Below are 14,797 nucleotides of genomic sequence, written 5' to 3'. Positions count from 1 at the left end.
AGCTTCATTGAACTTCTTCATTGGTAACAATAGAAAAGATCCAATATTCCTGATCTCTCTGCTGAGGAAAAAATGTGAGCATCTAAACTAAGATATGCTTTCATCGCCTCTCTCGTGTAGACGCTCAGTATCAACAACATGTCTGGATAAGTCACTTCAGTGTTTGACATTCTTTGAAAAAATGTGTTAACTCAGAGCCTCATATAAAGACTCAGGTAATGACAGCGGAAGTGATTCAGGAATAGTTGTGTTCCTTTGTTAATGTTAACATCCTTGAAATGGTCAATAGAAAACCTTCCTGTTGTTACCAGTAAATTTACGTCTTCATCCAAACTGAAGATCAATGTCTACCATTCATTGAGCGTTACAATTGGACAAAATATGCAATATTATTGGAAAATGCACTTGTTTTTTGTAATATAATATTATTATGACTTATTATTAGCTATCTTTACATTTTCATTTTATAGGACCCAGAGCCCATTTGATTCCCACCACAATGAATATAAACTGATATTCTTAAAAACAATCCAGTCGAGGCTCCACCCCTTCTGTGACGGAACCTGCTCAATTAGGAGTGTCTTTTTCCCAGTTCGGACTCCTCTCTGTTCCAAGAGCTGTTTTCACACACCTGACCTTTAATTTTAAACGCGTTCATACAGAATGGATCAGACCGAATCGACGACGCTGCAGAGGTCGACTTCATTCAGTATCAAGAGTATACTGCTTCCATCTAAAAGTGACAAACAGGACATGAGACTTCCAGAGGAACACGAGCTGCCTCCTGGAACCAATTCCAAACCATCTCCGGCTCCCATCGAGACGCAGGAGTCTTCGGCGCTGGACGCAGAGAAAGTCAAAGATGCAGAAGAAAGCACCAAAAGCGGACAGCTCGACAAACCGCCGTTTAGTTACAACGCGCTGATAATGATGGCAATTAGACAAAGCCCGGAGAAGAGATTAACACTTAACGGAATCTACGAGTTTATCATGAAGAATTTTCCGTTTTACCGCGAGCACAAGCAGGGCTGGCAAAACTCCATCCGTCACAATTTAAGTCTCAATAAATGTTTTGTTAAAGTGCCGAGACATTACGACGACCCGGGGAAAGGCAACTATTGGATGTTAGACCCTTCGAGCGATGATGTTTTTATCGGTGGGACGACGGGCAAACTCCGGAGGCGCTCGGCCACTTCTAGGGGGAAACTGGCTCTTAAGCGAGGGCTTCGGTTTTCCCCGTTGGGCTTGGGGAGAAATGAGACGGCGAATAATCCTTTATACTGGCAAATATCTCCGTTATTATCTTTACATCATCCACATTACACGGGAATGGCAGCTGGATTTCTGAATCACGGTCACAGTTACGGTTCTTTCGTCTCTGGAGTGGAGCATTTAGGCGACAGAGACCCGACGCGACCCATGCTAGCGAGTTCTAGCGGTCCGCTTGGGTTGAGCAACAGTTACGGGCTGAGTTCGTCTCCCGTCGGGTTTTTATCGGTCCAGTCAGGCTATTTGCCGCACAACACGGTGAGCTCTCAACAGACATTAGTCACCGACACCCTACGGACGACTTTATCATCTTTCTCGTCTGCTATGTCAAGCGGTTTACCCGGAGTTTTGTCCCACCAAGAAAGAGTTACCTCAGATTCATTTTTTAAATGATGGAATTTAAAGAGGCAATAAATTAAAACGACCGGAGGGTGCGTGAGCTACGAAACTGTGGGTGTAATCATTGACCATTAAGCGCAAGCATTGTTTAGCATTATGCGATGTAACGCCAGAAATCTAGTGCTATGAATTTGAATAATTGATATTTTCTTTAATGTAATGTCATTGTGACCACTCATTCCTCCATAGTAGCCCTGCTGAAATACTCCGATAAAGAAAATGTTGCGACTGTTGACTGTGAACGTGTGATGAAAAGAAAAAGAATCACAGACATTCAAAGCTTTCAGATATTTTCTCAGGTCCCAAAAACAGACTGCAGACCGTTATTATAATGTTTAGTTATGCATATGCATTTTTGTGTTTTCGTTTCATGAGGTTTGTGTGTAGCTTTCTCTTTTGTCAATCACGCACTGTATCATATAGTGGAATATGGGATGTTCACATATGTCAAATGTATCAGAGAGTGATCATGTTAAAATGCAAAAAGACAGTCTTGTTATCTTTGACCTCGATAAAGGAAACGCAGTATTACAATGCAATACGTGGAATTAATGATTATTGGCAGGCTAACCTTTAAAGATACATTTGAACTGGCCTATATTTAAAAAAGCACTTAACACAATGTATAGTACATCTCTCAGAAGTTTGCCTTCATGCTTTGATAGAGGTCCATGTTCATTTACAAACATTGTAAAATCCAACCTGAGCCTCAGTTGTTGCTTCAAAGTTTTTACACTTTTAAAAAGCTATAGATTTTTTTATTTCACACACACGCACACACTCACATACACATTCACACACATACACACACGCAAACACACACACACGCGTAATCACACACAAAGTTTTTGCATGTAAAATTGACGAATTTCTGCTGAGACCATATTTTTTCTATTAAAAAGCTTATGTGGATTTCGATGTCTTTACCATTTCAAATTGAAAATTTTAGCAAGATTTCACAAAAAATACGTTGCAACTTTTTGAAACGTGCCTTTTGATGGACTCATTGTGTTTAGCTAGAGATCTCCAAGATATGGCACTTTTCACGAATTATCATTAATTTATGTTCGATTACATGAACAGGCTACATTAATTAGTTTCGATTGCCTGATGACTATTAATCATGCTCTTATTATTTTTTATGTAGCTATTTAAAAAAAAAAAAAGAAAAGTCAATTAACAAGCACACTGACCTGAAGTAGAGCATCATTTTAAGATTGACTATTACCAATGTAACAAATAAACGAAGATTTTTTTTTATAGATGTCAAGATTGTTTTCTAAAAAAACTAAATAAACAAAAGACAATCAAACAAACGTACAATGAAAAGGTGGAAATGTTTTCGTTTTTCAAACCATAAAGTGCTGCGCTTTCACCAGACCGGCCAAACACCGCCCCATCCTCTCCAAATCCACGCCCTCCAAAGACACGCCAACCAATCCGATATCACAAAACCTACAGCGCACAATGATTGGCAGGCAGAGCGTTTCTAATAAAAAACAGATACTATTTTACTTATTTTATATTGAAAAATTGGCAAGTACCTCACTGTAATCCATATTTTTGCGTCTTAATTTATTTGTATTTTTTTTTATAATTATGCCACAAATGCTGTAGATTGCGCTTGTATTGAACCGGGAGTATTCCAGAAATATTTGCTCCCAAAAAATTATACACTTATATACACCTCATGCCTATACACCAGGGGCGGGGAACGTCAGACATCAGGGCAGAATAAGGTCCATTTTACCCATTTGAGAAATAATACAAATAATACATAAAAAAGGCCTTGATTCATTTAACTGTAAAAACATAATAATAATAAATGCAATTAAAATAATGATTACAATCATTTTAAATGATAGCATCGCAAAGTATTGTAAAGTATACTGACCTTTCAGTGTTTTTTTTTCTTGGTGTGTGAGCACGTACTATTTTTTACTCACAATCAGAAATGGCAAGCAATTGCATGACCGCGAATCATTTCGTAAATACTCGAATGGCCCTTAAGGGGAAAAAGGTTCCTCACCTTTGTAATTTACAATATTCTGCACAAGAGAGTCAACACAATAACTTAACAATAAAATGTGTATTCGTTTCCCCATTTACAATTCACATTTCATTTATATATGTATTATGAATTGTGAGTGGTATATATATATATATATATATTGGTCGCTTCATTATAGATTATAGAGACACTCATGGGAGGTGGCTGTTGGGTGACTGTGTCCCCTTTTTAAGACTTGCTCAAAAACCCATCTGGACCCAGAGATGGTTACCATACAGTCACATACAGGAACTGCAGTGAAGATGAACTCCAACTTCTGGAGAAGAAAAGCCCGTTTCAGGTCTAGAGGATTATTTTGTGTCTGCTGCGCATTGTGGAAATGAACAAGGAGGACAAGGTCATATACTTTTATAATATTATGAAGTATAGAGATATATTCATTACAATGATCATTTTTAATAACACTTACATGAACTATTTATTCTCTCTGATCGATTATATTTATTATTATTTGAAACGTGGTACGACAGCTGTGTATGTCTTCAAGCGCGGATTTGTGGGTCAGGTTTTGATTATTAAGGGCCAAATATCGTCACAATGATTGTCAAATCTGACACCACTTTCATTGTCGGCACTTTGCAACAGTCACTATGATGAAAACAGTCTATTAAGGGCTTAGATACTGTTTTAATTCATTCAAAAATAAAATTAGTAATGGTTTTAGCTATACAGCCTTTACATTGCACAGTAATACGCAGCACAAGTGATAACACAGTGAGAATATGTATTGTTCATTTATAAAATCATCTGTAGCTTTCCTCCTCCTCCTCCTCATCATCATCCGGCAGGTTCAGTTCTGCTTCAGGATCTGATAGTCTGTATCATGTTGCATAAATTCACTCTTAGTTGTGATTGTTTTCACGAATTATCATTTGTGAATCCACCAAAGCCACCAAACAATCCTTTCATCGTCAATGTTGTGTAATATACAAGGACACGTCATTCTCAGTCATTCCGCACTATTTACTGGAGGTGTTACTGAAGGGTTTGGTCTTGATTCAGCACGTCTGAACCAGACAGCTCACATAACGATGATCATAAATTCTATTTTGGATTATTCGCAGAACAATGTTGACTTTCTGACATGTAGAAGATGTTGAGGTTTTAAATTCAATTAATTTATCTAAGGTTAAATCTAATGCCACGTGTTTATTAACATTTTGTTCTTTATTATTAAAGCAGCAGTGACACAATCTTATAACAGATAACTTTTCTAAGATGTCATTCATATCATCTATATTATAACACACATTATTTGCGTATCAGGCTAAACTAAACGATACATTCTACTATTAAATCATTTTTGAAATAATATTCTTTCATACGAACATTATAGAACATAAATGTCAAATGTAAATTAACCGAGTAAAAAGAAGAAGAAGGAAAATAACGAGAAATCACAAGCTGTTTAGAATAACCTGTCACCAGTCCAATATGTATGATTCCATTCCGAACCTGGAACAGGCTTCTTCCTCTGAACTTTGACCTTGGACGTAGGGTACATTTCCATCACTTTTCGTAGGCTATAATAAAAAAAAACACGTTTTTAACATTGATAAAACCAATGCCATGAAATAAAGGGATCTTTTTTTCATTATTTATATTTTGAATTCACTTTTTCACACTTGTTAGACTTCGCAGTTCTGCTACAAGCTTTGAAACCAAACGAGTGCAAATATAATGCGGAATATCCCCCAATTTTCAAAAACTGTACAAAATATTAATTTCATATTATTCAATAATACGTTCGATAATAGAATATCTCTCTTGAATATTATAAAAGTTTTTTTTTTCGTGACTGGACGTCAAGAACATGTTAATAAAGACATCGAGAAGCTTTTACACCAAATCGAAATCGAAAATCAAATGTACTCCATCATTAAAAACCGTCCAGGCTTATATTATAAACATCAATTATTTATTTCTATTATCATTTCTATTTGTATATAAATGTTTTTTAATGTATTTATTAGTATTTTTTCTTTACATTTTAGCCCTTTAGCTTCATTCTGTGCAATTTTGAGCAATTTATTGAACAAAAATATTGTTTATCAATATCAATTGATTTTTTTTTCAATAGAAAAGCTTATATTATAAACATGCGAAACAAGCATCGAATAAAGGAAATACGCTACTTGCATAAACTAAAATATTCAATGACCTTCATTATTATTATTATTATTCAAAGTTTTTCATTATCTGTGTATTTTGAATTAAATAATGTTTTTTTTTTTATCAATATCCATTATTCAATTAATTAAAATCGAATTTTGAAAAGGAAATATTGAATTGTAAGCTAGTATTTCAAGCCTCAATAAAGCTTCAGTAAATGTTATTATTATTATAGCTTCAATAATAAATAAATGTTACACACAGAAATACTAAATCTAACATTAAAAGTACACAAATGAATTAGTCAGTTTTCCCTGCAGGATTGTCATCCTATTACAAATGCTGGCAAAATAAGTCAAAGACACACACTAATCAGGGCCTCCTTTCTCAATAACCTTAATTATTAACTATTAATAACCTTAATAATCTTATTGGTGAAGAGCGTTTTCAACCAGCGATTTTACGAACGTTCATTAGTTTTACATTTACATTTATGCATTTGGCAGATGCTTTTATCCAAAGCGACATACAGTGCACTTATTACAGGGACAATCCCCCCCAGAGCAACCTGGAGTTAACTGTCTTACTCAAGTGCCAGGCTGTGGGGATTGAACCAGCAACCTCCTGATTACCAGTTATGTGCTTTAGCCCACTACACCACCACTTTAAATGCTACTTAAGACAGTTGCTGTAATGTGACCCTATAGTGCTGCCTCTCATTGTAACTTCAATACATTTGTGCACAACTTTACAATCATTTATAATTTACCTAGCTGGAAATATATAAAAAAAAAAAACCATTCTTGGGCTTGGGAAGCTCAGCAAGTAAACCACACCTGGAGTCGCGAGTTTGAATCCAGGGTGTGCTGAGTGACTCCAGCCAGGTCTCCTAAACTACCCAAATTGGCCAGGTTGCTAGGGAGTGTAGAGTCACATGGCGTATTTGTTTTCTTAAATGTACAACTTAATTCACCACATAATTGCATTTTGTTTTGCAATCGTTTTGTGCAGATACTATACATTTCTTTTTCACAATCACTGCTTTGTTCATCAGATGCATTTTAATATTTCGTTTTCAAAATGTGCTCTATGGATCGAAATGACAGCTTCCAGAATCAGAGAAGAGAGTGGAGACTCTGTGTATGTTCCCACTAATGACAAGCATTCATTGAATATAACGAGGTTCACCGTGTTATTGCGGAGCACAAAATAAGGAGACACTTGGACATTCACCAATCATAGGGAGAACTGCTCTTTACTACCAAAAGTAGTAACAGTAACGGTAACAGCAATGCTACACAACATGTGTGGTACTACACAACACATGGTGCGGGTGAGAGTGCCCTTAGGTGTCAGAGAGGAAGAGGAAGTGAGGATGAGGAGCCAATATACTGTACGGACAATTTCCATCCATGGCAGCAAGTTATTGACAATTTTTTCCTTCTCTCTCTCTTTTTAATTTTTACAGTTCTCTGCAACAATCATGCCACCAATTTGTTGTTACCAAGTCCACAAATAACTTTATTTGCTTACCTTTTAATTTATCTGTTCATCTAATACTGACTAACCTTTTTATGCATTCATTATTATTATTATTAATATTAGCCTAGTCAGTTAAAATAATAATAAAATAAAACACATGTATACTTATGTTGAATGAGCATAACATGTAGCTATAGGTATTTCATTTGTATTAGGTGTAATTTGTCCTGCAGGTGTCTGCATAAGTCTGTGTGGTTACAATGTTCTTAGCGCTGTACGATTACTCCAGAGCACTCGTTTATCTACGAGCATTTTCAAGAACTACTTATATAAATTTAATTACAGCACTGAATGAATTAAAGAAATACAGGTGAAACTCGAAAAATTAGAATATCGTGCAAAAGTTCATTAATTTCAGTAATTCAACTTAAAAGATGAAACTAATATATTATATAGACTCATTACAAGCAAAGTAAGATATTTCAAGCCTTTATTTGATATAATTTTGATGATTATGGCTTACAGCTTATGAAAACCCCAAATTCAGAATCTCAGAAAATTAGAATATTGTGAAAAGGTTCAGTATTGTAGGCTCAAAGTGTCACACTCTAATCAGCTAAACACCTGCAAAGGGTTCCTGAGCCTTTAAATGGTCTCTCAGTCTGGTTCAGTTGAATTCACAATCATGGGGAAGACTGCTGACCTGACAGTTGTGCAGAAAACCATCATTGACACCCTCCACAAGGAGGGAAAGCCTCAAAAGGTAATTGCAAAAGAAGTTGGATGTTCTCAAAGTGCTGTATCAAAGCACATTAATAGAAAGTTAAGTGGAAGGGAAAAGTGTGGAAGAAAAAGGTGCACAAGCAGCAGGGATGACCGTAGCCTGGAGAGGATTGTCAGGAAAAGGCCATTCAAATGTGTGGGGAGCTTCACAAGGAGTGGACTGAGGCTGGAGTTACTGCATCAAGAGCCACCACACAAAGACGGGTCCTGGACATGGGCTTCAAATGTCAAATGTCTTACCTGGGCTAAAGAAAAAGAACTGGTCTGTTGCTCAGTGGTCCAAAGTCCTCTTTTCTGATGAGAGCAAATTTTGCATCTCATTTGGAAACCAAGGTCCCAGAGTCTGGAGGAAGAGATGGAGAGGCACACAATCCAAGATGCTTGAAGTCCAGTGTGAAGTTTCCACAGTCTGTGTTGGTTTGGGGAGCCATGTCATCGGCTGGTGTTGGTCCACTGTGCTTTATTAAGTCCAGAGTCAACGCAGCCGCCTACCGGGACATTTTAGAGCACTTCATGCTTCCTTCAGCAGACAAGCTTTATGGAGATGCTGACTTCATTTTCCAGCAGGACTTGGCACCTGCCCACACTGCCAAAAGTACCAAAACCTGGTTCAGTGACCATGGTATTACTGTGCTTGATTGGCCAGCAAACTCGCTTGACCTGAACCCCATAGAGAATCTATGGGGCATTGCCAAGAGAAAGATGAGAGACATGAGACCAAACAATGCAGAAGAGCTGAAGGCCGCTATTGAAGCATCTTGGTCTTCCATAACACCTCAGCAGTGCCACAGGCTGATAGCATCCATGCCACGCCGCATTGAGGCAGTAATTAATGCAAAGGGGCCCAAACCAAGTACTGAGTACATATGCATGATTATACTTTTCAGAGGGCCGACATTTCTGTATTTAAAATCCTTTTTTTATTGATTTCATGTAATATTCAAATTTTCTGAGATTCTGAATTTGGGGTTTTCATAAGCTGTAAGCCATAATCATCAAAATTATATCAAATAAAGGCTTGAAATATCTTACTTTGCTTGTAATGAGTCTATATAATATATTAGTTTCACCTTTTAAGTTGAATTACTGAAATTAATGAACTTTTGCACGTTATTCTAATTTTTCGAGTTTCACCTGTAACATTTTAATACAGAGAAAATTGTCATTTGTGAGATATAACATTCAACATTTTCACAATTATAAATGTATGTCTGTCTGTCTGTCTAAATATTTAAAATCCAATTTAACTTAAGATATTTTTTGGTAACATTTGATAGAAAATACAACTAACACTAAACCGACAGTGGAAGAAAAGCTCTGATCATTAGCCAACATTATGATCTTGTATTCTTCATTTTAAAGCACCTGATGCACCACATTTACTCCATTTCACAGGTCACATTTATTCTGCACATCACACCCAATCAACAAACAGAAAGCATGAGTCTAAAACACTTCTTCAAATTCTTGCTCTCCTCATGCAGTTCATAAGATGTCCATCACAGAAGAACTGAAGGCTGCGGTCAGACACAGGGTGCATGCGCAGTCGCATCTGCAACATTTCGTGACAACACTAATAACCTGCACGGATCACTGGCACCAAGTGTCACCTCTAATTACACTTATCTTCTGCTGGCTCCGAGTTCATCTGTCTCCGCCCCCAGTGATGTCATCGTTTCAATGTTGTATTCAGAGATAATGTATTTGTGGGTTTATTTATAGCACTAAATATGCATGCATTTATTTTTTATTAAAAATAAATGTTATTCTGAAGCTACAGTGTAACTAAAAAGAAAAACACTCCTAATGTACACAAAAGATGCTTTTCGGTTTATAACCCATTGACAAGGCCTGATGCTTTCTAGCATGGAAAACAGAAGTTACACATCGTAATACCTCTCAAAATATAATTTAAATCATATTTAAATGTGAAACAAAATGACATTCAAATTACACTGAAAGATAAAGTGATCAACTTTAAGTATTGGCAGACAAATACAGCATTTCAAATTTCATATAGTTATTCATACCCCAAAATGTGATTTTTAATTCCACAAATAACACAAATACTGTGTCTGAGATGGTTGGAACAGCTGGAGAATTCCTCTAATTGTAAAACCTTGAACATCTAAGTTAAAATGTTACACTTTAGAAAAAGAATCAAGGACTCGTTAAATGACTTCAGTCTGAAGATTATAGGCCATTTGTTTATTCATTGAACACATAGTGTGTCTAAAATGACTGAATACAACATTACAATAAGCATATGCTTTGCCACAAACTTGTCTCTGGATGTGCATTTGTATTGTAATGTAATGTGTAAATATTAGAATCATTATTATAATATAATATATGCAATCATTATAAATCAGACTTAATAAAAAGTGTTTTGTCTGTGTGATCTGTCCATTTGTCTTCGAGCAAATCTTCGTAAACAGTGTGAAGTTAAATATAACTCCTACATCCGACTTCAGAAGTGTAAATGTGGGACTGTCCAGCCATCTGGAGCTCTGATCTAATTACCAGTGGGTCACCGGCCATATCAATATTCAATGTGTGACATGCATCAACATATTTCAAAGGCTCTTAAATTTGGTTGGCGGAATTATTTTAATGTATAATGGGGAAGGAATGGAGTGAATGCCTACAGATCCTTTGGTCCAACTACTCTGGTTTAAGTTTTGTTTGTTCTAGCGGTTCATATGGCACTAAGTCTGCCAGTAAGTTTTTGTTGTGCCACAGTTTGTCACAGTTCCAGACACTGCTCGGAGTAAAGCAGCGACAGCAGGACAAACCTAACCAGCAGGAAATAGACAAGACAGGTAATGACACATTGTTATACCGCTAGCTGTTTAACATTACTGCAACTACAGTTTCTAGATACAGAAGAAACATGATGTATTTTTAAAAGAATTTAATATCAAAGTAAATAAAGAAAATAATCAGGACATTGTCCTAAATAAATGACAAAAAGCAAATGATTTCCTTTGAGATAACACATTAAAGGTCCACCTGTGATCCAATCAGCACTACACAGGATAAGAATGGATTTTTTTTCTTCCTTTCGTTTTAGCAAATTTGCTCAACCTATTTTACAAAGACAGTTTTATCGAGGCAGAACACCACCAATTGGAAATTAATTTTCATGACTTGAATGACATATCTCCTGATGCATGAACACACACTGTTGGACACTGTTAGTCGACAATTGAAATAAACTAGTGCAAGTGTGAATAATGTTTTAATGAGTGCTTGAAGTTGAAGAAACTCCCATCAATATACTGTATGTGTATATATGAAATGATCTCAGTGGCTCTACGGTCAGCTGGAGGTTTGAGGGGTGATGTGGAAATATCTTTGACTGTCTGATGGGTCAGTGTAGGTCAGTGGTTAGTCTCAGTCCATGCCTGCTGTGCCCGATGAATCGTGAACTAATCAGAGTAACGACACGCCTGTGTTTTCAACCTTTGCCTTCATCCAGAGCTCTAGTGATGAGGTTAAGCAAACAGTTAGTAATCTAGTTAGCTGATGTCTGAGTTACTTTGATGCCTTTATTGTTGATTGTGTCATTTCTGTGCCACTAACATCATCAAACACAATTACAAAAATAAACGTTGTTTCCAAAATCCCTCCAACTGTATGTTATACAGACATCAAATAAAGTTTTGGCATTTGTTCATTGTTCTTCTTTTTCTTTCTATACTGGTATGACTCTCAGCAGCAAATAAATCCATTCAGCACTCAATAAAGAACAAGCCAACTTTCTAGAGTCAACCATAGTTGAGACAAGCTTTACTTTTAGGAAGACCCACAGTTCTCAAAGATTTGACTAAAGCCTGGTGCACACTGTATGATTTTGGCCACAGTTCTGCCGTCTGAAACCAGTTTTGGGAATCCTAAAGGATTTCTGTTGCCATAGGTCAAAATCGGCAATCTTACAACATCTAGCGTGACATGCTCACCGATGGCCGATTAGTCGCCTTTGCGATGATCTTCAGCCTCCGATAAAGTTCTGGCAGTGTCAGAAATTTAGCATTGTATTCATATAGTGTGACTGCTATTAGAACAGCCAGATGAGATATTCCACTCCTCTCTCGCACCCCGCAGAGCATGAAAGTTTTTATTTCCGATCAGCACATTTTCTAGTAATATTGTACATACGAAGTCAAATTTAACTGTGAAACATGCTAACATGATTCCTGAATGTAATATTAGCATTACATGTCTTGTCTTGTCTTGTCTTCTGAACATTTGACAGAGACACACCAGAGAACGGAAATGTAAAAGCAAAGCACTTTGAGAAACTAATGGGTGAAGATTAGGAATCCTGAAGATGAACTGATTCCTGCTGCTGTTCTGGTCTAATGGTGTAACTATTTGACTGTAGAGCCCCAATTCCATTCATGGAACATCGCTAGCTTCAGACCATCACATTTCATCACTGAACTGTCTGGAATGTCTCTCTCCTGTATAAATACATTAGATGTACCTTTGGCTGCATTGTGATGGTCTGTTGATGAAAGACAATTCTCTAGTCTCTCACTGTTTTAGGATGCTGCCATGAACACCAGATTATCATTTCTCTAACCTTTTCCATCTGTCACATCTAAGACCGAACCAGCAGCATTAGCTCACCACATTACCAGATTAACTCATTATTGACTGATGTGCAATTATAAGCATTTACACATTGTATATATCATTCTATGAAGCATTATTATTTTCAGCCTATTGAAAAACGTTGTCTAAAAAGTTAAAATGTGCTAAAAAACATAAAACATAAGTAGAATACAAACTGTATTGACACTACAAATATTTTTGTCTTTTTGATCACCTGGTTCAACCAGACACTTATCCTGCAGTCTTTCATATGTTCACACTTGCGTTGGTCTCTTTAAACTGGAAAAAAATCCAGTGAGCAGTTTAATACAGAATGTTTTTCATGGCATAAATTACAAAAATATTAACTGTCCACAAGAACTATTTGCTAAGACAGTTATTAAAGGGTTAATTCATCCAAAAATGAAAATTCTCTCATGATTTACTTCCTTTTAAGCCATTCCAGATGTATATGACTTTCCTTCTTCAGCAGAACAGAAGTGAAGACTTCTATAAGCACATTTCAGCTCTTTTTGTCCATACAATGCAAGGAAATGGGTGCCAACAGGCTGCTGGCTTTTTGACGGTCCAAAAGGCATATATAGGCAGCATAAAAGTAGTCCACAGTACTCCAGTTGATCAGTTAAGGTCTTTTAAAGCAAATCGATAGGTTGGTGTATGAAAAGATGTGATAATAAAAAAGCTTTTATCTTTAAATTGTTGTTTCCGGCCAGTGCTGTATTTCTGTTTGAAATGAACTCACACTCACATGACATTCGTACCTCTGTTGTAAACAAAGCGCACGCTCCTGTCTTCTCACGTGAATGCTACATTGTACTTACACCACTGATGTGTCGACTGCTGGCAGGAAGCGATTTTTAAATTTTAGTTTTTACACAAACATCGATTCAGATGAAAATAGAGATGAGTGACTGAAACAAGTAAGTGTGGATTGAACTACAGAACCACGATAGATGACACTAGAGAATAACAGATAATGCACAAAGTTTAGCTGCAATTCTTATTAACATTACATTTTATAAAGTTGTGAAGATGTAAATGAAGATTTTAGAAATCTAAAACAAATATTGAAAATGTACTACCGGATAAATCAAACCGTAACTCACTGATAATGTGTTTATTGATAAGAACAGCTGATAAATCTGAAGCTGCGTCATGCACTATACACTATGCACTCAGCCAGTAGTGTATGAATTTCTGTATGAAATGCAGTATCACCCTAAATCAAACACTTACGGTTTTTCACTGCACAGGAAGTGACGTTTCAAACGCATGTGAAGTGTTGTGGCTAGCTTTCAAAAATCAATTCAATTATTAATCTTGAATATATAAATATTCACACACAACGTGGCGTGATGGTAAAGCATTCAACTCACATTTATAAGGTGTCTTCTTCACTGAATTTTCGCTAGTTGCTACATTTTCCTTTATTTAGAATTGTTCTGTCAGACCAGCAATGGAGCCAGGTAACTCCGCCCCTTCTGCTACGATAAAGTGCGTCATCAGGGTACTCGTAGTACAATTCTTTTTGTTGTATTTTCAGTGTAAACATACTACTCGCACTACTTACACTTTAAAGTGACCAAGAATAGTACAGACGTGTGTGGTTTGGAACACATATATAGTCTCTGTGAAGTCTCTTTCCAACATGCTTTACTTTCTGAAGTACTGACAGAAGAATGATCACTTTAAAAAGGAAGAGAGAGAGAGAGAGAGAGAGAGAGAGAGAGAGAGAGACTGAAAGAGTTAATGGTGTGGAAGAAAAACTCTGTCATGATGTGGAAATGTCATAAAATCTCTCAAGTGGAAGAAGAAAATAAGAGTATGACACACACACACACACACACACGAACACAGTCATCATAGAACTGTAAACTTTGAAGCATGTTGGGTAACTGCGAGCCGAGTATTAATATGACGGTAAAAATGTGTAATGTAAAGCAATGTCTTTGATTGTCTATACATCTTAATGCTTTGTGTTCCTTCATTTTTGTCAGTGTAACAAATTTGACCTCATGTGACCTTTGAGCAAGTGGGTGTCAGACCCTTTTAGGCTCAAAC

At 36.6% G+C, this 14,797-nt stretch overlaps 1 protein-coding gene across 1 annotated transcript; it reads left to right on the top strand.

The window, feature by feature from the left end:
- Positions 1-663: 663 nt before the first annotated feature.
- Positions 664-2,034, top strand: foxg1d (forkhead box G1d). Its single transcript, XM_052090583.1, has one exon. The coding sequence runs from the start codon at positions 664-666 to the stop codon at positions 1,660-1,662; it is 999 nt and encodes a 332-aa protein (XP_051946543.1). The 3' UTR covers positions 1,663-2,034.
- Positions 2,035-14,797: the final 12,763 nt, after the last annotated feature.

Source organism: Xyrauchen texanus, chromosome 24 (genome assembly GCF_025860055.1).
Source record: "Xyrauchen texanus isolate HMW12.3.18 chromosome 24, RBS_HiC_50CHRs, whole genome shotgun sequence".
In the NCBI taxonomy this organism is placed as follows: Eukaryota; Metazoa; Chordata; class Actinopteri; order Cypriniformes; family Catostomidae; genus Xyrauchen; species Xyrauchen texanus.
The sequence above is the reverse complement of the archived record's forward strand: the minus strand, read 5'-3'. Positions and strand labels throughout refer to the sequence as shown.